This window comes from Sapajus apella, unplaced genomic scaffold, assembly GCF_009761245.1.
Source record: "Sapajus apella isolate SASKATOON/1434 unplaced genomic scaffold, GSC_monkey_1.0 scaffold4, whole genome shotgun sequence".
Taxonomy (NCBI): Eukaryota; Metazoa; Chordata; class Mammalia; order Primates; family Cebidae; genus Sapajus; species Sapajus apella.
Window position 1 is genome coordinate 39,023,610 of NW_022436944.1, and position 26,364 is coordinate 39,049,973.

General features: G+C 34.4%; 1 protein-coding gene across 12 annotated transcripts in view; it reads right to left on the minus strand.

Annotated features, from left to right (window-relative positions):
* Positions 1-26,364, minus strand: part of SATB1 (SATB homeobox 1) — a 100,344-nt gene that overhangs the window by 33,637 nt on the left and 40,343 nt on the right. For all 12 annotated transcript variants that reach the window (XM_032259376.1, XM_032259383.1, XM_032259373.1 and 9 more), the window contains 4 exons: positions 18,198-18,309; positions 15,496-15,950; positions 7,881-8,093; positions 1-156 (listed from right to left, as the gene is read on the minus strand). In XM_032259376.1, coding sequence (XP_032115267.1) covers positions 1-156; positions 7,881-8,093; positions 15,496-15,950; positions 18,198-18,309 — 936 coding nt within the window. The remainder of the gene's footprint in view (positions 157-7,880; positions 8,094-15,495; positions 15,951-18,197; positions 18,310-26,364) is intronic.

Below are 26,364 nucleotides of genomic sequence, written 5' to 3' on the forward strand. Positions count from 1 at the left end.
CTGGCTTTTGGTTGCTGCAACCTTTGCAAACAGTGCTTGAGACACTTTAGCGCGCTTCATTTCCTGCTGAATCTCATCATAAATGGAAGCATTAATGTTCATGGTATTGTTCTCTGGTTTCCCATTCCTCTCAGTGGCAATAGTAGCTGTTTTCACCTACAAAACATTTTGAACATGGCTGTCATTTTTCATTGGCTAAATTGTTTTGAAGCTTCTCAGGCTCAGCATCCAAACTGGACACTGTTGCTCCTTTTATGATCGAGGTGATCAACAGTGCAGTCATTCAACAATAGCTATTGCCCTGAGATCAGATTGCTTAAGTTAAGGAAGTCATATTGTCACAGGTGATTGCATCTGTAATACGACAGCAAGTGCCAGCTGACAACCAGGAATTATAATGCCATAAAGTAAGTTTTCTGGAAAACGAAATAGTTTCAAAGACTTGAAAACCCTAAACTAATTGTCTCCAATTACCTTCCATTGCAATCCTAACAAAGGAAATTCACAATTAAAATCATAATGCACAGTGCTGTAGCTTCACTGGTTGCCCGGTGCCTAAAAGACAATTGTATCACTAATAGCTATTACATAGTATGGCCTTTTTAATTTTAGACTATTTTTATGCGTCTTCCTCTTATGTTTCATTTTAAAAATCTTCCATAACAAAGCCATTTGCAGAACTGCATATTTAAATCTTCTATCCATCCATGAAGCAGGTAGAGTGCCTTGCTTAATTATCATAAAGGCTGGTTGCATTTTACATGTGCATGTCCAAGCTGTTCTGTATAATTATTTCATCTTTTCCTGGCACCCCGTATATAACTATTTCCTTCTGACTTGTGAAACCAGACAGTAAGATAATGTTTCACAATATTTAATAAAATATTCCTGTGTCATAAAATAATCAGTGACTTTACTAATATATTCAAAAAAGTACAATCTGAGTGAAAAATCATATCAATGTCTTTGGTAATAGTGATAAGCAGATATCTGCAGGAAAATACCACAAAATTTTAGGGGAGAAAATCAAATCTCAACTTCAAAATTTACTATCATTCATTTTAAAAACTCCAAATTTATTTTTTATTATGCAATAGTATGAACTAGCCTGAAAAATTTACATAAAAAGCATGTAGCTGATTTTTTACTGGGAAATTGATAAAAATATAAATGAAAAATTACTACAGATACAAAACCATGTTTCTTCCAGCAAACTGATCCTTTAAGGGACTCATTTCTTTGGGTACTTTACACAACCCAGGTTTCTATCCTCTAGAAACTTATCATCCTGGACAATTTCTCACATAAACCATGAAAACAGAAAATGAAGGACACCGCAGAATAAACAAATGATTTTTTTGGCTTTAATGATACAGCCTTTGAGTCAAGTTGCAGGTCTTTAAGATTTATTTTACTCTGTTCCTAAAATATTTGATGATTCAATTCTCTGTACTTAAAGCATAAATAGGAGTCCCCTTTGAAATGTGCCTGCTGAATACTAATTTCTAGCCAATTAGCAAAATAATTCGCCTCTTGCTTATCTTGAGAAAGTAGGTAGATGCTTCCACCATGATATTACCTTCCAAGCATGGAAAATATAATGCAGGGAAATAGTCGGCCCGCAGGCCTGAAGAGGACACAGCAGGTAAGGCACGACAGGTGACCAGAGGTTGGGCCTCTTCTCCGGAGTTCTCCTTCTAGCTTTGTGACTCTAGTAAGCAAGGGCACTCATAGAGATATACTAATGACTGGAGGCCACTAGAATACATACAGGGCTTTGAAGCAATAATCTGCTAAACACCACTTTAAGAGCCAGAAGAGTTAACACATTACCATAAATTGCCCACAAAGTTGCTTTGGTGAGACTGGAAACTTTGCTCTGGGGTGGTCTTGCTTTGAGGCAGAAGGATAGATTTGATCACCCCATGGGGTCCTTTTTAATACCTATTTTTTTCTCACTGCTTAAATGAAAGAGAAAAGAAAAGCCATTTCAATCGCTTTGAAAATTGAATGTTATGGAAATGGGGGGCACCAAGTCCAGGGCACCGAAGAAACAGATCCTTGGTAGCAATCTGCTAAGCAATAGTTAAAAGAACAAGCTTTGGAAAGTTGGTGTTTCAATCTGTTTTTAAAATAATTTTCATTCCTTTGTAAAAATGATGTTTAAGAATTTATCTTTGAGATGGGCTATAATCATTTGTTTCAACCCTGTGACTTTGTTTCTAAAAACTTCTTTGGTTAATTTTTCTGTATTATTATGAAGCAATTACAATCAAAAAGCAAGAATTCTAAATTATCTTAAAAAATGACTTCCTAGTAGCCAACACAATCAAAACAAAAATGAAAAAGAAGTATACAAGAAACATTTTCTTTAAAAAAAAAAAAAAAAAAAGAATGTGAGGGTAAAACTTTAACAATTACAAAGTTAAAAAGTATCTCTGTATTACTCATTTAAAAAATATTTAGAAAAGCTCTTCTTTACCATCTTCTTGGCCCAGATATGCATCTTATCATAGATAAGCTATTAGAATTCTAGAATCACATTCTTTTCCCCTAACCACAAGCCATTGCTTAAGGGAAACTGACTTGGACAGCTTTTCAAAAATATGAAAGCTGAATTTTTCCCCAGGTAAAAATGGAAACAAAAATCTTTTATACCTCATTCTACTAAGTACTATTTTAGCTTAGTACAAAAAAAATCTTCTTTAATCCTGGTTTAGCTTTTAATATTATATCACACATTAAAATTCATAAAGTAGTTCATTCCAGGCAAAACAAACTACTGTTCAGCTCTTCTCCGCAAATAGCACAGGAGGTAAAATAAATGCAGTTGCTTTCAGAATAGCTTTTATCAAGGTAGGGTGTACTACTCCATTATTAAGGCGGCGCCGGGGAAGTAGTTAAGAATTGGAGCTTCTACTACTTACCCTCCCATGTGGGGAAAGGGTGCAGTACTAGGGTCTTTTAATTTTACTAAAATTGTGCAACAGAACACACATTTTTCCATGAAAACTCTATTTGGCTTCTTCATGGATTGCTAAGTACATCAAATCATACTTTTAGATTACACAAAATGAACTCTACCTTGGCCTTGACTGGTGAATGCACTACTCTGATGCATGAGGAACTGCCTGCAAGCACAGTGCTTTTATACAAACAAAATTAAAGTGTTACGCAGTTTTAATAACTGTGATAACAAACACCAACACTTATTAGTTATTTATTACATGCCAGACATTGTATTAATGTCCATTAACTTCTTAACATGCATAAGAGCCCCAAGGAGGTATTATGATCGCCTCATTTTAAAACTGAGGAAACGTAAAACAAACAGGTTAAACAATTTGTTGGTGGGGCAATGCTGAGATCTAAACTCAACTAGAAACCACAAAGTTATTTAGAGTTCATGACATTACATAGGCCTTCTTTACTTGAAAAAATCCGTAACTTTTAAAACAGGCTGGACTTGCTTTTTGGTGGCCCTTTGATAAATCTAGTTCATTAATGTCTAATTTTTAATAGCTATTGACTTTTAATATTAAAATCTAATCTGAATTTACTTTTTAGGATATAAAAATTATATATGTTTTTAATGAAAATAAGAAATGTCCTATTCTATGGATGCTTATTGGTGAGGGAAAATATTTCCCACTTTCAAACTTTAATATATTAACACTGTGTTTAGCACCATGGTTTAATATTTTTAGATATGTCTTTCTTTCCAGGAACAGCATTAAATATTTTCCAAATCTAGACTTTAATGAAAGTCTTCCAGCTTTTAAAAGATGACAATTAATGGGAAGCAGTTTATAAGCACATAAGCAACATCTTAAAAAGATCTTCAAGGGATTCATAATAAATAAATTTTTTACCAAGTGTTAAGTTCCTTCCTGTAACTGAACCTGAAATGAAGATGAATCTACGTTCCATTATATCGCAGAGGGATTTGTTGTAAAGAGACAGAACAGTGCAACTACCAGATTAATCATATACTCTTTATATTAACTTCATAAATTTTCTAAAGTATTGTTATAAAATATGACATCTTTAGTAGAAACTAAAGAATTAGATAAAAAGATATTAAAAAAATGAAGAAAAAAAGACTTGTGTAATTCATGTAAAAGCTATAACTTAATAATTATATGCTTTCGAACAGTCTTCACGGAAATACACTGCTAAATTAACTCCAAAAGTCACACACAGTAAAATGCACAAATAATAAAAAAAACACACACATACCCCTAAGGTAGAAATCATCACTTAAAATTCTGTAAAATATATAATTCTCAGAAAATAATCATGAATTATTATTATTGACAAAATTCCTTTAATAAACTCAACAGGAAAACTTTCAAAACTTATAGTGAAAAGAAACCTTAAGACCAAGGAGCTTGGGAGGCCTGGGTTCTTCCAGATATTTTTCATTAGACCAAAGTTTAAAAGGGGCCGTTTTCCCTGCAATCCCAGAAATTCCACTGTCCAGTCTTCCATAGATCATTTGTCAAACAAGTGATTTCATGAGGACAATGCTCTAGCACACACTCCTCTTCCCATTCTAACAATAAAAACCTTCCATCCTCTATGACAGACTTGATCTCCAAGTTTCACTTTTGCCTTCCTAAAATAAGTTTGCTTATATTCTGAGGAGGTTGCTTGAAGTAGTGGAAGGAGCAAGAGGCTTAAAACAGGATTGGAAAACTCTGAATAAACCTTAAACTTGTTTTTCTCATTTTTCTCCTAGGGAACGGTTGGTTGAAGATTCAATGAATTAACGCATTCAGCTGCTTTCAGAATAGCTTTTATCAAGTCAGGGTGTGAATCATTATCAGGTGCAAAATATTCTTATTTGTTGAATTAGAGCATGTAAGTTGTGAAAACATGCATGCAGCAACCAGGTCTGGCTCAGAGCCTATAGCCCCAGGCAGAGGACCAAGCACCGGGCATAACTGCCTTTACCAGAGCACAAGGGACACCTCTGCGTAGGAGGCATCTCACCTGGACTGGGCCAGCAAGGAGCTTTCGTGTTTCCTGAGGCTGGGTGTCCCCAAGTGGGGCCTGACTAGCCAGAGAAGTTCTTTCTTGAAGATGACTTATAATCTAGGTCCTTGTTATGGTATGCCCCAGGGGCACTCCAAAATCATATTCTGTTATGTTTTACACTCTATAAAGAGCTGGAAGAGAATCCAGTTTCCTAGGCCTTAGGGGGACTGGGTCTTCTGTGAAACACTAAAGGCCTCTGCTTTTAACATGTGGTTCTTTAGAAAGAAATCAGGTTTCAGGTGCAAACCAAGCCCAAGATTTGTCTCAAAATAGGTTTCAAATCTCTTCATTTTGGGAGAAATGAAATGTACACTGATTTCTCATGGACTCCTCTTTGGCAAAAGGTAACATTTAAAAAGACAAAATTTTGCAGTCTGTGTGTCTGTGGTTTTCTCCAGTTTTCCTTCATTTTAACTCATTTTTCATATGCATACTGGTTCCAGTTTAAGCATTATTTCATTATTTCAACTGTTTAAGCATTATTTCATTATTTCAACTGCTACAAGACAGTATTAATTCAACTGCTCTGTAACATGTTTTTCCAAATCTAAAGTATTCATTTTGCATTGACAATACCTTCAGTACATTAAGAATTTCTTAAAATTTAATTCATTGATTCATGATTAAAGGAAAGAATGTGAATAAACTGGTAGTGATCTCTATTATATATAAATAAAGATTCATATTATAGCAGCAAAATAAAATTACATACACACTTATCAGTTAATCATTTTGGTGTCTGGTTAGATGGCCAGTAATACTGCATTAATAGAAATGTTTTCTTTGAAAGAGTTTCACTAAGAATCTACATAGTGTATATACTGTATATGTTCATCATTGGCTGAATACCCTGGCTATGGGCTTGGTCTCAACTCCTCTTCAGAACAAATACAGCTAAGGGTAGCTCAACCAGTTAATAATTTGGGAAAAATAAAACATATTTTCCATCCCAGCTTATCAGCAGATAAAGCCTTTAAGCATACATATAGGAAAGTTATCCAATAGTATCTTAACAGCATATGAAAAGAAATATCACTTAGTAAGAACTGGTATAACTTTAGCTCACTAAAAAACTTGATGAGTAACAATACCAAAATCACATTTGGAAAATAAATAAAACCATTAGAGTCTTAAAAAAATTAGAAAACAAAAGCTGTATTAAGGAACCACAAAGTCATATATCTGGCTATTTTTTTTTTTTTAAAGCAGCTCAATGTTGAATGAAGTTCATACTGGTCTTAAGTAAGCCATTCTTTTATTGGTATAGCAGATTAAGTGGTAAGTAAAGTAATTCTCTGCTCAGAGTTCTGTCTGTGATGACTTCCGGAGCAAAGTTAACTGATAAAGGTGTGGGTATTAACACCAAACACCACAGGAAAAGTACTAAACTAAATTACTTTATTTCATTTTGTACATTTTTTCTCTTTAATCATTCCTAGAAGTCATAGTTTATCTTTTCTCTTTAACCATTCTTAGAAGTCATATTTTTTATACATAAAGAATTCCTCATTCTTTATCTTAGGGAATATTTTAGAGCAGCCTTTACAGATCAAATTCCATAACTGTGTGTGTGTGGGCAGGTGGGTGTGTACGTATGTATATAGATGCCATGCTTTTCTCCTAAAGAAGCATGGCTTTTTAAATACACAATTATAGCAATGCTTTCCTTATAGTCTGTTCCTACAGGCATCAAGACCAGATTGATTTTCATTAAATAAAATAGCAAAAATGGATTTTTGTAACATTTCTAAAAAATAATCGTTTCAGAACCTTATGATAAGCAGTTTAAAGTGGCTAAATATTATATTTATTTCTTATTTATGGAGTATCTGTAGCACTTTCATTCTTTAGTGTTAGATGGGTTTTTTCTAGATTTCTATACATGAAAATGTACGATTACTTTCTACTATTGATGAAAATAAAGTAACATCAAGACACAATTTCACTGTGACATTGTCATACAAATATTTGAACTTTTTCTTCTATGTTCAATTTTTATCCAATTTTAGCTGACCTTATTTTTAAGAGCTGTAAATGTCACAAGCTAAACATATAAGAAAATATATTTGCTTGTGGTTTTGAGTCTAATACACTAACTAGCAAACTTTTATCTAATGGTTTGTAATGCAAATTGATTTACTGAATTTTAACAGTTATGAGGTTACTTTTTAAACTTAGTTTAAAAAAACAACCATACAGAGTCACATACCCAAAGTTACCTGGAAGGCGACTTTCTTTCCTAAAAAGTACAAAAATTTAAAGAAGAGAAAATGTGCCCATATCTTGCAATATGGATAGAATTCCTTATCAGCTCCATTTAAAGTTGCCTTCAAGGATTTTATTAAACTTAATTATGAAAGATTACAAACGAGATGGTGTGTAATTGGTACCAGCTGCAGTTCGTATTGGAAAGTATAAATACAAATGAAATTACTTATTTTTATTTATTTACTATTCAAACGGCGATTCTAAAACTAGTTGGGAAAAAACCGACTTTATTCTTTTTCTACTGAGTTTAAAATACTTCTTAATAACAATAGTAGAGACAAATACCCCATTTAAAGACTACTTTCACCACCAAATAACCCAAAGAAAAAAGGAACACAAAGCAATTTTCTTCTCTCTAATTAGTAGCTTATTGTTTTTATATCAGAATTAATGATTTGGGACCAAATTCTCCTCAAGCAACTCTATGAATTTAAAAACATCTAAATCTATGTATCTATCTATCTAATTTCTTACTGAGATTCTTCCTCAAGCATTAAAAAAAAAAAAAAAAAAAAAGAAAAAGAAAAAAAGAAAAAAGAAAAACAAAGGCAAAGAGGAAAGGGAGACTGCACCTGGGGAGGGCGGCTGGGCGGTGTGCTTATCAGTGGGGCAGGACCCATGGCTGAGGCAGCATTCAAGCTCCTTTCCCTTTCGTCCTGGTATATTCGGTCTCTTTCCGCTTCTGGTAACTGCAAGAAATTCTGCATAGCCCGAAGGTTTACCAGCAAAGACTGGGATGCAGTCTTGGGATCCTCTTCCTTTCGGAGGATTTCTGAAAGCAAGCCCTGCAGGAAATGAAAGGCACAGGGTGAGCCTGCTCCCCTGCTTTGCCCAGCCAGCGGTGATCCTTCCCTTTTCTTTTCCACTCTGTTTAGAAAATGAACAGTCAGAGGCATTAATTCTGCATAGGAATATATTAGTTACAATTGAAGTGGTAGAGAAGAGAGCCTCAATTGTATTCTTAATTTTATTAAGCATCTGCTTTACATATAACATAAACTGAAACTGCCTAATTGGTCTCCTTCCTTTGAGTAGCTTAACTTGCCATGAAATCTTTCACAGAAAGACGATCCAGGGAAGTTAAGAATAAATGAAATCCTCATAATGCAACAGCATTGAACTGTATAGTTCTCAAGCTGCCTAGACAAAGGCAGTGGAATGCCTACAGCCCAATATGTAAAGATACAAAGCCATTTCTAGAGAAGTAGAACTTTCAAAGAAAATACCAGAAAATGAATTTTAACATATTAGAACAAAGATTATTACTAAATCATCACCTAAGGTTTATGTTGTATTTTCACAGGCAATGTTTAAAATTATTCCTTACACTTCAACTTATCAAAGTACATGACACCACATGACCCTTTCAATTTACCAATTACAGAGAACCTCACTGACTATCACAAATGATTCTAAATACTATCTTGCTGTATTATACCGTTAGTTAATGGGTTTAAATTTTGAACTTTAAAAACCATAGATAAGATTTGAAATACATTAACTACTTTTCAACATTGCGAAAATCCATCATAGCATGCCAAGAAAAGAATATCAAATTCTGTAATTATCAAATTTCTTAGGGAATAAAAATTGTTATTAGTGATAGAAGAAATTAATAAACCATTAGAAAACTCTTAAGGTGTCTTCCCCCACCCCCACAGCAGAACATCAATTTTCAACTATTGTTTTTAACTTTTGGAAGAACTCTTTCAAAAATAGGTGGTTTTCCCTATTGTGTTTAAGACATAATATGAAACACAAGTATGGGAAAAATTTCTATTTTATAAGGGCTAAGCAGCCCTTCTCTCTTTAATCTTGTACATGAAATAACGCTTAGAATAGCAAGAGATATTTCATGTCTTCACTTAGCCAGAATATCAGCTTCAGAATAAAATTTTGTCAAGATTTCTATATAAATTGCAAATCTACTTTCCAATATCCTGCAGAAATGGTTAAAGGTATATTGGGGAAAGGAAGGTAAGTTGTCATGTTCAACAATGGAGCCCCAAGGTTAAAACATTTCTGTTCTTTTCATGGTTTGTTAGAAGTGCAAACCTGGTTTTGTTCCCAAATTTAAGGATAATATACCATACTGCCTAAATGTAGCAGTTGGGTGCAGACAATACAAAAATACTGATACTTTTTAAGTGATTTATAAGCCGGTATTTTAAAAAGCTTTTAACAGGTGCAGAAGGCTTAAGAGTCCATTTTAAAGTTGTCTCTCACTTAGTCTCTTACAGGTAAAGCCTAAGAATTGGACCTGAACTTTCGGTTTTACCCTAAGAAATGCGACTGAAGTATGAAGGGCACATGTCCTTTTACTTAGGATACTAACGAGTAATGCTGCAACTGTGTCTACACAAGCGCAAAACATCGAGTCAATTTAACTAAAATTCAGTCAAACAGGCAGTCAATCATCCAGCTATTTAATTTGCACAAGGCCAACTAATTAGATTGACTGTTTCTGATGTGTCATACTGAAAGTAAAACATTCAGGTCTCAAAAAAAAAAAGTTTGAAAATGGGTGTAAAAAATAACCTTTGTTCTTTACTCCTCTCCACCAAATGCTATGTCTTAAAAAATGTGCTTGACAAAGCAATATATTATCAACTACACTAAAATGGATACATGCAAACATCAGTATAAACACAATATGCTACAAATTCCTTGAGTATAATAATCTAATATTCACTTTCATCATCCCAGCACAATGCCTATCACATAAATGTTTGATAAATATTTACTAAATGGATTGATCATGTGTATGCAGACCACAATGGAAAAAAAGTCACAAATAGGTGATAGAACTTAAGAACAAGATGTGCTACCCGTGAGTGAATTCTAGTGGTAGTTATTAGCAATCATTTGGGCCTACAGTGAAAAGTTCTGTGGCATTTTATCTTAATTGTCTAATAATTAAAAAAATTAGATTAGGGCAAAAGATAGTTATAAATATTTAGGATGTTATTTGGGAAACTTGAAATTAGATATTTAAAAATCCCAAATAACAAAGTAATATATCACATATTTCTATCAAAAATATTTCCTGAGGCAGCAGAGATCTATAGTGAGAAAATCAAATACAGGAAAACATACAAAATAATACTCTTTCTCAAGTCTTGCTAACATAAGACTAAATCATTTCTGTATGGCTTAGACTGGAAGATAGCATACTACTTGGGAGAAAATTTTAAATGTTCTCTATCTATATTTTGATGTTGGTGTGACTTCCTATTTGAGCTTACAAGCATTTTTAGGGGCAAAGCATTTTACTTCCACTTACATTAATTATTCTACTGGAACAAAGTTTTTTGTTTGCCGGAAATATGTGGAAGGTGTATAGTGATGTTTCAAACTCTCAAACACTCAAGAGCCAATGTAGTATTTGGCTTAAAGAAGCCAGTGTAGATAGTCTCAGGTGTTTTAGAAACCTTCTGGGTTTTTTTTTTTTTTTTTTTTTTTTGGCCCAGAGCTTTCAATGAGGGGAGTGCCCCCTGGTGGAAATGCTTAAAAATATTGTCAGAAAACATTTTTATTAGTTATAATTACTAAAATAATAATAATAATGTCACTTTAGAATAATTTTGGATGCAAAATAACTGTTATCAGATCCTAGATATGGGAATGCATGTTTTGGTCCTGTTCAGGTTGTTGTTACTTAAATAGCTGCATTCTTATTTACATGCTGAATTCAAGATATATGTGGTCACCATCTCCTATTTCCTACAGTTGAAGATATAGTATAGACTTGCCAAGGTCATTTGTAGTAACGCCTCACACAGTGGACAATAAGAGTGACCTTTTACCAAAAATGCTTCACGCTAAAAAATAGTATACCAAGGCCATCAGGTACCTTATTTATGTCATAGAATATGTGAAACATCAGGACAAAAATATGTCATCAGTAACATGAATCAATGGTGCTCAACAAATTTAAACTAAATAAAATCATTAGTCATTCTTGTGTCTGAAAAGAACCTGAGAACTTGTATGTTACGTAGGAAGTAGGAAGTTACCAGTACCTCATGAATATTAATTTTATTGAAAACGAGAAGCTGCCTTTCACTAGGACTTCACATCTTACCAATAATTAGACGTGTGCTATATATATGAAAAGATAAAATTATTTTGCATTGTCATTACATAGTGGTTAAGTGAGAGTTCTATTTTTTTTTCAACTGAAGAATAAATTTACTGCTGAATTCCTAAACCTGTTTTTACATTCCAAAAACAGTTTACAAGTTATTATAAGTAAAATTCATTAGTAATTGTAAAAGAAAGAAAAAAACCTCCAACAAATATTATCAGTATTTCCAAAAGCTAATTATGAATTCTTTAAAACAGCAGATAAGTGAAAGAGACTGCCAATCTGAACAAAAAGACTGTCTGGCCTCCCGTTTGTCTCCTCTTTGAACATAATCACTGATTCAAATAGATTTTATCAGCTTCATGGAACTTCAAAGCCCTCAAAAAGAAAATATGATTTGATGTAACCTCCCTCTTAAAAAGAAAATACATAGAATATTCTTCAAGGCTACCTGCCTCTGTTGTTTGGTGAATTTTTAATCATATGTCCAGGTGAAAGACAATTTTCAAACTCCACCTACTACCTTGGACTCATGCCAAGTAAGTTGTAAGTAGACACATTTATCTCTTGTCGTTTGGCAGGCAAACCAGAGAGCTGTCATGTTGGGGTAATAGCAACTTTTTACCTTTTATTCAATAGTGATATGGATAGTGGACTTTTTCAAAATTATACTGTGAAGAATTATAAAAACATAGCAGCAATTTCTGTGATACTTAAGCAGGCAAATTTCTCTCCACCACATAATTTACAGAACTCAAATTCAATAAAACATTACATGATGGTCCATTACTGTTATCAGTTTTGAATAATCCATCTTCATTCTTTATTTTACTGGAAATTAAAGTATACCAAAGACAAGGGGAGGGAGAAGAAAAAGGGAGTAAAAGCCACAGAGTAGGATTAGAGTTAAACTCTACGTTTTATTCTTTTAAAAATTAAAGGGTATTAAAGAATGTATTTGAATGTAACAGAACCTTTAAATAGAAATAAGATAGAAAAGTGAATTGAAAAGCATAAATCTAGAGGCTTTGGCAACTACTTTTAGCCATAGGTTTCCATTAAAAAGACATCAAGTAGGCATAGCTGAATGAATGACATATGCTAAAAGCTGGTATCTTCAACAGCAATTAAAGAACATATGCCCATCAATTCAGAAGAGGAAAAATTCCTTAAAACAAGTAATTATATAAATTCACCATAAATTTTCAGAAAAGGTAGACTTAAAAAAAATAGTCATATGTGAAACTCATAAGAGAGGGTCATGTGTTAATGTAGAGGACCCTATTAAGATGATGAGAAAATTCTCAAGAGTTAAAACATAAGACCCAGGATTTTAAAGTTATACAGAGCTGTCAATGACTAAAATAATTCTCAATTCATAACAGTGTTATCTATCCTATTAATGTTTTAATGCTGTTTATAAGAAACAGTGTCTTTATCTGACCTTACCATATAACTTTGCATTTGTATGTATACATTTAACATTATTTTTTTTAAACTTGGAATTGCACATTGTACTAGGTGCACACAAATGTGTGATGTGTGATTGAACTCTGCAGAGCTCCTTGCCTATACATATGCATTAGCATGTGTATTTTCGTACCCCACACTCACACCATATCCTGACTCTGCACCTGCTTTTATTGAAATGCATACACTTTGAAATAAACACACTACATGCAGTCGTTCGAATGCATAATCATTAAAAAATAAATGCAGCTGTGTATGTATGTATGTGGTTTTTAAGAATGACCGATGAAAATACATTCATGCCTGCATGTGCAAAAGCTAGTTCTCGAGGAATTAATATTTAAATATACGTGTAAATTTCCTCTTAAGTCAAACAGCTTTAAATATGGCCCTACATCTACTTCGACTGAAAAGTACCAATTATCAATATAAAGCTTTAAAAACCCTTCATAATCCAGGGCACCAAATAATTTTTTTGTAACAACTTTTTTCTAAATTGGCTATTATTAATAAGGAGGTATCTATAATCAAGCTGTACAAGGTTTTCATTCTCTCACCCTCAGAAAAATTAAGTCACTGTTTTTGATATTAACCACAGAGATGATTACCTTTTCAAAGAGATTAATATGGTATAAAGGAGAAAATTTTGCCTTTCTTCTAGTAACAAATCCTGTAGCTACTGTGGAATTTGTCCTTTTAAGGACCAAAACGAAAACAAATGGCCAACTGCTCATAATGATGTTACAGCTACTGGCTGTACCCAAGAGAAGAAAAGCTGTAATGATGGGTGGCAACTTTATCCTCATTTCTCCGAGTTCTACCCTCTTAGCATTCTTCACTATATAAAGGACACTTACTTAGTGCTTTAAGAAATAACTGCTCAATTTTTAAAACACTTACCAGTAACTGTATATATACATATCATTTGTGTCTATGTCATGATGTCTTTGTGGGCTTTTAACTCAATTCAAAAAGCATTATTGAACTCTTATGTAGAGATTTTTTTTTTTTGACTAGGAGGGGGAATTATTAGTAGTTACTATATTTACTAAAATAAAGAATGCTACCAGAAACAGGAATACCTAGAGGGTTGACTTTTGAGTCATTCATTTTCAATAATTATCCCCCAACTGAATATAGGTGTCATATTAAATTTACCAGCTAATAATGAACACTTTTTTTAAGCTGTAAAGATATGGAACTAGGTAAAACCATATAATTTTAACTTGAGACATAGCCTGGTGCAACTGCCCTTTTAAAAACAGGCAAACGTACAAAAAACAGATGAATCAACTGAAAACAAACACTGAATTAAAGGCTTTGTCAGGTCTCCTACTCGCAATCTAGTTAAGACAAGCCAAAAATAAGTCACAGCTGGGATTCTCCTAGGTATGGAAACTCTGCCAACTAGGAATTAATACTAGATTATTTCTGTACCAGAAGTTTATTCTTTTAATCATGTAATAAACAAAATAACTTAAATATGAGAGGAAAATGTGAGTCAGGACCAAGAACAAGATAAACTGACAAAAGAAAGAACAGTGGTAAAACAAAAAAGTTGAAAAGACATAATGTCCTCATTCTAATCCAAGTTATGGTTTTTTTGTTTTTGGTGTACCTGAGCCAAAATTAAATACCATATATATCATGTATCACACTAGTTTCCAAACAAAGAAAAAAATTCTCATTCACAGTTCAACAGAGTCAATTTGTTTAGGGTTTCTCAAATACTTTATCTTATGACCTCTCATATATATCACTTTTTCTCCATGACTCTCTTAAACATCTTCCATGCTGATAGATAATATCGTCACAGGAATTGGCCCAGGAGGACAAAGGTGTGCACATTAGGTGTATAACCGGATAGTAAGATCTCTAAAAATGGGTCTGCAAACTAAGGCCTGCCAGCCACACTTACTCCATGGCCTGTTTTGTAAATAGTTTTACTGAAATACTACCATACCCACTGCCATTCATTTACTGTCTATGGCTGCTTTATTACTCCACAGTGCGACAGAGAGTTTATGTGCTTCAAAACTTAAAATATTTACTATCTGGTCAATAACAGAATAAAGTTTGTTGATGCCTGGTCTAGAGAATGAAGTTTGGAAGACAATAACATGAGAGAGAGCACAAAGCTTAGAAGCATATTAATGAGTCATATAATCTTTTTCCAAAATGGCTGCTTAGAATTAAGTGGATTATTGCTCCCAAGGTATCAAAGACAACAAAGATGTAGAACTTTAACAGGGAACATTTACATACTTAAGTCTGATATCAGTAGAACATGAGCCTTAACCAAGTCATGAAACTCTTCTTAACCATCTACTACAAACAGTTTATGATTCCATTACATAAAAGCATAGGTAATGCCAGTTTAAAATATGTTTGACATTTAATTCGTCTCTCAAAGCCCCTGAATTGGGAACAATCTGCACATAGGTTTCCCTTGTTTCAGAAATATAGGAAAAGGAGTGATAAAATTGAGGCACCGCCAGGAATAGGTAATATGATCACATCAAGAGAGAGAGAAAATGTTAGTACGGTAAAAGAATAAACTTTAGTTATAGATGGAACTAAAGAAAAAAAAAGAGGAGACAGCACAGAACCATTTATGAAACACAACTGACCTGAGTTCTGTTAAAAGCCACACGTGCAAATACTGCCTGGGAGATTCCTGCTCGTTTCAGTTCATCGCGTACCCACTGGTAGATTTCGGAAGACACCTCTGTGTTGGTTGAAACCTGCTGCTCCAAAGGCTTATTCATAGATCTACTGACAGGGGGAGGGTGGTTCAAGTATTGTTGGTTTAAGGACTGCTGGGCTAAAAGTCTATTCACTGCATACTGCTGGTTCAGCAGCTGAGCCATCACCAGCTGCTGGTTGACCAATTGAGGACTGATAGGCGTTGATACGAGCCCAGGGTGCAGGTTTGGAAGAGGGGTCCGGACAGAGGGCTGACTGCCATGGGATAGCTGTGCAGGGGATGGTGGCTGCTCGGCTGTGTTCCCTGGAACCGGTTGCTGGCCAAAATTGACATGATTGGCGCCTTGCTGGGATAGCTCAGAAAGACTATCCATTTCAACTAAAGTGGACAAAAAGTGAAATCACATTCAGCCAACAATGACTGGCATTGATAAAGATTTCTAATCACTTCCTAAATTTAAAAAAGGGTAGGCTCAGGGCGTAAGTTGCAACTTACCAGGTTGTGTTTTTGCTCTCCTTTTCTGAAAAATTCTATAAACTTTGGAAGTGGGACAGCACTTCTAATCTCATTTTTAAAATGTGGTTTAGATTTAAGGCATAAAATCAATTATACCAAATTCTTTCCAACTAGTTGTTCACTCTCACTTATTATCCCAAGAAGGTTTATAAGCAACAATGTTTTAAAATGGCTTCTAAAAGAATGTCATTTGCTCAATGACTATAAACAGTGAGCTAAGAAAATAAGCTTATAATAAGCAACTAAAAAATGTACAAATATATTCTCATGATATTCATTACCTTTATACTCTAGGAAAAAGGTGTAAAAGAAAAAGTATGACATAAAATGTTACCTACTTTCAATTTTTACCTAGCAGTGAATAAAAGGAGTCAATGTAATAAATAAAAGTGGGTACAATGATCATAATAAAGGAATGTATATTGAACACTGTGCTGAATATCTTACATGCCTTGTTTCACTGTTTCATTTTAATTCTAACCATCATGGGTGGTAGGTATATCTGGAAATACTTTTTAGAATAAAGCAAGTGATGTATTGTGTATCAAGCCAGCATAATACCCAGCGTTGCTAAGATCCAAATGTTTTTTCTTCAGGAAGCTATGACCATCACCAGATGCAAAAGACAATCTTGCAGGGAATCGTTCTGGTACAATGGTGATGCTGTCATGATTTTGCAATTTATTCCCACCTACCCGGGATGAATGCTTCTCCCTTGGCTAGGTCCCTCAAAAGGATTGGCTGGGCATCATCTCTAAGTGTGTAAATGCTTTGCTGTATGAGGAGGAGACTGGTTTGATGTTCTTGCCTGGAAAGGCTGAGCATGAAGCTGTACGTAAATAAGACTTTCCAAACTGTATACTGACTTCCCACGTATAGACTCTAGTTTGATTTTAATCATCAATTCTCTTTTCATTAAATATGCAGGTTTTATATTTAGAGGAACTTTATCATAGTGCTATAGCTCCTGATACATGAAAAATATAACTAAGAATTGGGGAAGAAACCTTCAATTTCTACCAGTGCTATCAGCCCAAGTGGGCCATTCACAGAGAATAGTAATTCAAGCAATTACTCCAAAAATGATACATTGTCTTCATTACAGCCCTAAGCTATAAAAGGCAAAGAATCCATTTTGGTAGACAAATGGTTTCTCTTCAAATATTAAGAGCTAAAACATGCTCAACATTTGCGTTTTCTTATTTCTTAAAGATTTTTTAGAAAAAAATAAATGAATGTAAAGGAATAAACAGAAATAGATTTAAAACAGGACATACATAATGTGCATTCCTATATTACCTTAAAATATATTTTTGGAGGGTACAAGTATGTGAAGGAGAATATTAATAAAAATTAAAACATTACCCTTAATCACAGTGTTTGCTTTTGAGAACATTAACAGACTCAACAGGGAGAAAATGCCATAATCTAAATACTTAGGTACCATACACAACTTTTATCTGTCATTTTACACTGCAGATTTTACTGTACTTCTTGCATAATAAATATTCACTTAAAGTTATGTGTTAAGAGAGGATGCTATCTTGGAATTAAAAGTTTAGAAATGAAACAATGATTGTTCTGGTATGATGGTAAAGCAATATGCTTACCAAAGTGCCCATCCACGGAAGCTGGGGGTTAGAGGGATAAAAATCACTTGATCTCTATTGTGGAAACTATAAATATAGTTTAATTCAAGAAGTTTAATTTCCTTAAAAATTGATTATAAAAATAGGCACTTTCTCATTCCCTCAGACAAAAACAAAAAACCTAAAAGCAGGACTTATCACTGAGAGAAATCACAGCTAATATTAGTTATTCAAGGCCTGGTTAGGTCTTCACTGAGATGTTAAAAAATGACAGCTCCCCTCCTCACGCCTCGATTTCCTGCCATGTCTGACAACCAAGTCAGTTTGGCTGATTTAAACACAAACATTTATTGAATTTAATTATCTCATTATACTCATACCCACTTCCCACCCCCAAAGAAACATTCTAAATTGATCTCTAATTGGGCAATCAAAAGACCTGGCTTTAGATGTGACTTTGATAAACTCCCAAATGACATGTAATGGTATGTAGCCACCGCTGCAATGTTTTTTTGCTTACCCATCATATCTTTTGTCTTCTTGAAATGTTTGTACCACCTTCCAAATTCTTGACATTTTGCTGCTGAGACATTTGCATAGTAAGTGCTGTTCACAATGGAAGAAATCATACTCTGCATGAAGAAGGGGGGAGAACATTTGTAATACACAGAGGCACAAGATGGAACACAGGAAGGATCTCAATTGTATTTTTTTTTAATCAACTGAGTACCAATACATTTTTGTTTCACACTTTAGCCTAAAGCTTCGATTTCTTGAAATTCATTAAGTAGATCATCAAATGCTTATTTAAGTAGAAAGTAACAGCCCACTGAGACCAGCATAAAGCTATCAAACGCACAGACTTTGCTCTAGCATTTATTGAATCTCCATCAACGTTATCTATTCCTAGGTTGTCAAACTTTCACTGGTCCCAATAAATCTAAATACACGAAGATGACTTTATAATTGTGATTCACAAATATACACCACTTTGAGATTTTTTTTGACTGGACTCTACATCCTTTCTCCTCAAAATATAGACCAGGGACCAGCAATATGGGCATCACTTGGAAGCTTGTTAGAAATGCAGAATCCTGGGCCCTACCCCAGACCAGGACACTCAGCACCCGTATTTTACCAGGATCCCCAGGGATTACAATTTGAGAAACAGCACTTGCACTTTTCACTCTATTATTTTAAAGTGGTGTGTTAACACTGTTCAAAGGTTAACTGACCATATTTGAAAAGAAACAAACTAGTCACAGAGATCCTTTATCAAGAGAAAGACATTCTGCAATCTTATTACCGGCTTCATCAACAGTAAAGCTTAAGTTTTGAATTTCACTGACCATAAAAATTTTAAATTTATACATTTCACGCTACTAAATTTCTCAAGGATACCACAAAAAAGATGACCTATTGTGACTTTTCTTTATCCTGCTTTTAGTAAATTTAAATCCTGCTTTTACCCTGAAAACAGGGTCAACCCTTTAACATACAAAAATGAAGACACGATTTTAATTTATTACTGGGAGTTTTTTTTTTTTTTAAATCATTTTCAACAAGTGTTTTCCTCCCAGAAAATTTTGGTTATGGTAAACTAAATTTGAGGTCCATTTTAACCTGTTACCCATATTCTCTAGTAACAGCTTAAGTAAGCTGTTACTAGAAAATATGGGTCTTAGGAGTAAGATTTTGTAGCACCAATCCATCCCTCAACCCTATGTGTAGAAACAGGAGAACTCGCATTTCAGACATCAGTTGGTCTATAATAGTTTACAGAAGGCAGCATTGTTCAAGGAGGCAGTGAACAACCAGAAAAGCCAGTTTGGGGACAAAAGTATTTTTATATAATTATCTTCTTTAAGTTACCTCTAATGTAAAGCTCTTTTGGTTATTATTCATTCTCCTGACATCCACTATTAGTTTTAATTCTGTAGCATGCACACATTTCCGTAATATGTAAATTTGGGAGATCTCTAAAGAACTTCCAGTGAAGGATAAGCTGGGGTTGCATTATTTATGTAAAACACAGCTATCTTTCCTAAGAGGCACGGTGATATCTTTTTTTTTTTTTTTTGACACTTTCTGCTTTATAGTCATTTTCACATTTTATATCTCTAAAAAGACATTCTTAATGTGTTCATGATGCTTTGCCATTAATCCAATAGCTTGCAATTTCACTAAGAGCCTCCCACAGTCCACAGCGTAAAAAGACACTTAGCAAAGTTGCCAAAACCAGAGCCAGAAGATTACCTGATCTGTCAGCTTCGATCTCACTTACTCTCTGGTAATAAGGGATCAATAAAGTCAGACACTAATAAATACTATTGAGATCGCTGATGGATAATGGCGATTCTTCTGCAAATGGATGACAGTTCATGTTTTTCCACTCTGGTCCAATTTTTTTTTTAAATGATTACTCTTTACCTAGACATTCTGACAGTTCCTTAAATATTAATATAATAACACATGGAAGTTTTACATGTAGTTTATGTCTTACTTTTTAGAAGTGTATGGAATATCTAAATTTTGCTGAGGTTTTTGACAAACATCCAGTATACTTCAGTTTGCCAACAGTTCTATATATGAATATTCTCTTTGCTGCACACCTACCATATCCTGGCTGGTACTAAGGATGCAAAGATGGGTAAGACACAGCCTCTGCCTACAAGAAGTTTACTATCTATTAAGAACACAGATATGTAAATAGATCATCTCAATTTAATGTGATTTGGTGTATCAACAGTGGAAAATGTATAGGGGACGAGGGAAGAAGGAAGAATCCATGGTGTATGTGAAAACAAATCTGAAATAGTTTTATAAAACTAGATGTTAGATGTAGTAGTGCTATATAGTTTATTACTATCCATACATGGAAAATAATATCCATATGTGCATCATCATCGAAGCTTCCCCCTACCCTGCTTAACCCTAAAGCGGTAGGCTCTGGGCTTAAGTGCTTTTTCTGTCATATGGTGTATGCTTAGGAAACTCTGATTAGTGTAAATAATAGCCTAAGACAGACATGAAAGGCTAATCCATAACTTATAATGCATGACAAAGCAACTTTTTGGATTCCCTGGGAACTATTTCCTAATTCAGGTAACTTAGAGTCACGTCTATTTTTATTGGAACAACATGCAATAATCTGTCCAATGAGACTGATCATATAGCTACCTCGGGGGTGTGTGTGTGTGTGTGTGTGTGTGTGTGTGTGTGTGTGTGTGTGTCCCCCGTCATGCATGTGTTGATCAGGTGGTAAAATCCTTACTAAAAACTTAGGCATAGCATTGGAGTAGAACAGCCAGCTGGTTTCAAAGGCAGGGAAGAGACTGCAGAATTTTGTGGTGCACATGCATTTGAAAATCATATTCAATAGTGTAATCTTAGAGCATCAGGAAAGAAACACCTATTGTTTTGATAACACAAATAAAAGAAAGTCATAGTTGGTAATATTTTCCTAGGTGGTGGGGATGTACAGATAGTAGACTAAGTTTCATGTTAGAAAGGCTTGGGATTCTTGTGTCATTTAAAAGGAGGTACTGGTTTAAAAAGACTGCACTAAGCTGTGAGTTCACGCAGGTCTGGGGTACCATATTATTTTCTAGCTCAAGCCTGGCATATATCAAAATAAACACTAAATGTTCATCTGACAAAACAGAATAGAAATAAACATGCATTCGGGTAAGGATGTATCACACACTGGTAGTATGACCTTGGGTCAAATAGTTGACCATTCCATCACAATTTCCTATGCTAAATGGGAATGATAATAGCACACATCTCACGGAGTTGCTCTGACAATCCACCCATTCAGGCATTTTTAAAATTAATTCAGCATATACTTATTTAATTTCTACTATGTGCCAAGCACTGGACAAGTCAGTAAGAAAATAATGATGTGAAGAGACATACTATCTACCCTTGGACAGACAATAAATAATAGATGTGTTACAATTAGCAAAGAGCCTGTAACATATTACGTATATACTTAAGAGATATTAATTACTATGACAACCCTCTGCCACCTCCTCATCACTGGGCTTTCATTATATGATCACATTTCATATCAGATGACTACAGTTTAAATATCAAAGGAGTATCAGGTAAAATTTTCAAATGATATACAGTATTTTCAGTGTAATGTATAATGAAGTATACTGATGAAATTATTAAGTTACAAGTTGGGTCAAGTAATAATAAGGGAAAACACCAAGGGGAAATATTCCATTTCTTCTCATACTCCAATTTGGTGGTATTTTTTGAAGCTGGCCTGTATCTGGTAGACAGCATCAAGAAGGCACCACCACTCCTCTGGCTTGGATGCATGACCCATGCCCTCTTCCATCTCTAGCTAACTGTTGCTCATCCTTCAGGATACAGCCTGGGCATCCTGGCTTCCATGAGGCCTTTCCTAACTTCCCTGCACTAGAGCACTCATCCTGCTGTTTATTTTCCACTGAACTGTGGGCCTAAAGACTCATCTCAATATATCCTGGACTCATTACAGGGCTGGTCACATACTAGGTGATCAATGAAAAGGGTCACTAAAAAAAGTCATTACTGCAAGCCACCAGAAATCCTCTTCCCTCTTTTTCCCCTTAAAGGTCAAAAGTAATGGCAGCTTAACTGTTGTCACACGAATCTTTCAAATCCATCGCTTTGGCTGTCGTGACAGAAATCATAGTTTCAAGAACCTTTGTTCATTAATTTGCAAGAGATCCCTTCCCAGGTTTTTCAAAATACATCCACACAGATGTCTCGGAAGTTGCAGTGCTCGGTGGTTATGTTATTCCAGTTCTCTCTCAGTGTCTATTTATATGAGCTATCCAAAGCACTTTGAAAAAGACACAACTTGTATGGCAAGTTTCCTATTCAGTGGCTGGTCTGTATAAAACATCAATGTTCACTGAATAAAATAAACCAACTGACAAAACTCAGTCGGTTGAAATCCCAAGTTCAAATGCTACACAGTATACCAACCAATAAATAGGCCACAGTTTCCAGTGTTGGGAAATACAATTTCAAAGTCGGCAGAAATTGGCTGTGGGTCTCATAACCCCAGTGTGACACAATATTCTCATCCTAGGAGCCAAGTTGTAAGCTTTTCTAAGATCCATAAAGCACATGTCTACTCCCTATGAAGAGCTTCGGTTCTTTCTGAGAGTCTGCTGAAGTTCCGATCTGAAAGAATGCCATCTTCACAGAAACCCCAGTACTCTAGAATGATACCATCTGCCACAGGCTGAGCTTCCTTTTCAGCCAAATACATTATTTATAACCTTTCTAATTGTGAAAAGGTAAGGGTGGAATTTTTCTAAAGCCTAACTTAAAGATAGATAGAACATTCTGAACCTTTGCTCTCAAATACTGTAGCTCTTTTAAATTTGAAAAACAAAAACCACAAGGAATCAGTTGAGGTTACATAATTTTTCAAAAAATTATATTATTTTAAACCCCTGCTAGAATATCATATATACTGTAGGTATATATTTATAATACATTAAAAAATGCAGAAAGATGGTTTTATTTTTCTACTTGTTCATCTTAGTAGCCAATGAAGGGGTTTTTAGAGAGGTGAGGACTTCTCAAAAAAAGATTCATCAGCTGGGGAAAGGCAGAGATCTGATTACCCTTAAAATTGCTTTGTTGTGCCTTTAACAACAACCAAAAAAAACCACCCCAAAACAATGCTAATCAGGTTATTCAATCATTTAAACCAAAACTGTTCATGCTTTTCTGCCAAATCAACCAACCACAGCAAAATCTGTTATCTCTGATTGCTCAGCTTCCAGTCAAAAAACAGTTAACCCCCACTATACCAAAAGTTTTCCAAAATACCCTCAGAGCTCTGCAAGCTCATAGAAAATAAAAAGAAAACCATGTCAGCTTTAAAGGGTAATTGGAGTGCTGTACCATATTTGCATATTACAATATACTCTAATAAACTAAACAGCCTGTACCGGAAGCCAGCAGCTTCCTAGTATTTCATATGATCTACATACTTGCTTTTTGTGCACTACTTTAAAAAAAAAAAAACAAAAAAACTAGGACTGTGATATCATGATCAAAACTTACTAAGGACTTGCCGATGGTTCAGCTGAGGTGGGGAGGAGGTAGCAAGAGCATCTACAAAATGGTGGTTCACCCATGTTTAAAGCTTTCAGGCTCCATCAGCAGAGAGGGCAAGGGCTACAACATCTTATTTACACAATTATCTAAATACGATTAAACAGCTGATGGACAAATATTAAACTGGAAAATGTATAGTCATTTCAGCTTAATGTAATCCTCTTTCTGTAAACACCCAAGATGATTTTTTTCAACCAGAACAGTCCTGACATCTCATAAGCCTAAGGGTGAATAGCAAGAGATTGTTTTTGATAGTTATAAATATTCAAAAGACATGCAGACCATCTGCTTTCATAATACAGGTAAAGCAAGACTGAAATGGTGACTGCTGTATAAAAATGATTCTTTTAACAAAGTCTTCCTCTCCTCGAAAACTATAAAGACAGATGTCAAAAACTGTTTACACAGAGCAATCAGGAGCGTGCAAAATGTAATATTCCTTTTACACACAGTGCTTGCTAAAGAGATTTTTTTTTTCTTTTTCTTCCCATCTGTGTGTTGCAACACATTTCTACAAGTTAAAAACATTTTTTTCAAACAGAGATCTCATGAATACCCAAAAACATGCTATCTGGTTTCTGAATGCTAATTAATTTCAACTAAGGAATCTGAATATCTTTTTTCTGTAGGAAGGAATGTATGTTTTGAATTGGAATACACTGGACAGACAGCAAGGGAAATAATCTCGCACAGGTTTAATTCTATAAGGAGAATTTCATGGTTCTACCTTGTTTATAATACATATCTGTTATGTCCGTGCTTTATATGAAAGCACATCATTGCTAATGTCTTTGGCATAAAGTCTAAAATAATTGTTTTCTGAAATAAATGCCTGCACAATGCAAAATATGTATTTAAAAAACCTTTAACTTCTCAGTCTATGGATGGTGATGTATAAAGCCCTATAGTTAATTTTCAGGGATAGAACACTAATCTTGACAGTAACCTTTTTATGTATTGTATTAATGGTGCAAAGGCATTAAGCACCTTTTTATAATTTTCAATAAAATGAGCATTTACTGAACAATCTGTCAAACTACTGGCTTTTATTATTTTATATTTTTATTTTTTTGAGAAGTGCAACTTCATACATTCTGATCTCCCACCCCTTTGTGCATGTCCTGACTACCTATGGCTTCAATTTTTATAGCAGCTTTTTATCTGTCTGAGGAAAATTCAAAGGTCAAACTTTAACTTCACATCACCTCCACATTCAAATACAATTTTCACAGGGATTTCTCGTAAATGAGGCTTCCTTTTAATCTCAAAGGACATCAAATACTACAGACAAGCTCTAAGAGGCATCGTATGAGATACGAGATATTGATGAGAAACAAATTTGTTGAAAATTAACAGGTAGTCCCCATCTGGTATTTGGGGTGGGAACGATGGAAAATGGGCTTCAATTTATGAGAGCAAACGGCAGGATTTCTAAGTGTAATATTCTGTTTGTGCTTGTTAGCTTATGTTTCCCAAAACTTTCCCTCTGGATCCTCTATTGCTTTCTAAGCTATTCTCTTGGGAGATGCAACTGGGACATATTTGGAATCTCAATTTGTTGAGAAGAGACTAATCACTTCTGAATTTTACTTAAACTCTAGTTGTCATAGTTATGGCTCTTGCCATCTTGATCAATCACAGTGCCTGAAAATGGCATTTTCATACAAAGTAACCCTGGCACATTGCTAAAATTGGAAACTCAGTACAAAGCTCCAAAGGAATACAAAAGGAAGCACAAAGACAACATATCCAACTCTATTTCAATTTTCCTACTATATTTCCTAAAGATGAAAATGTGATCATATCAAAGCACAGAAATTTTATTTATTTAAATGCTCAATTCACAATTTTTAAAGTAAGTATTTGTTCATGGTTTACGTGGCTCTTCCATATAGTTAATTTATGTAATGCTCAGGTAATATGTTCTGACTAGATTCTCTATTCTGCCCCATTGTATAAGTACCTAGCTTCTTATCACACTGAAACCTTACTCAAACCAAATAAATCTGTTCGTAAAGAGCTTAAACTATATAATATTTTTAAAAGGTATATTATTATTAAGTGCATGTGATATTCCAAATTAGCTGTACACAGAAGCTGTTAACATGAAGGGAAATGGACTAGATAATCTCCAATGTCTCTTCTAACAGCTTTAAGTGTCTATGAAATTTCTATGTCTTCTCAAACCAAATGACTAAAGAAGACTCAATTGTAACACACATTATTCACTCTCAGGCACTCACTGTGCAAATGTTTCCAAGAGTTTTATTTTTTAGGAAGGTTACGGTCCCTTGGCATCCTGCTTAGGATTACTTAAAATATACTCATTATTAAGTTAAATATTATGTTATTCCAAATAGAATTTTCACAAGTTTTTTATTAGATAAGTATGAATCCAAAGGGTTTTGATTTTGTTGCAAAAAATTGTTTCCTGATTCTGAATCTTAGGCACTCTGTATCTATGTACCCATTTGAGAAATCTCTGTCTCTGATGCCCTTGTGTGGTTAAATTGCTCATCCTCTCTAGAGATTAAAATTTCCAGTATCTGTAC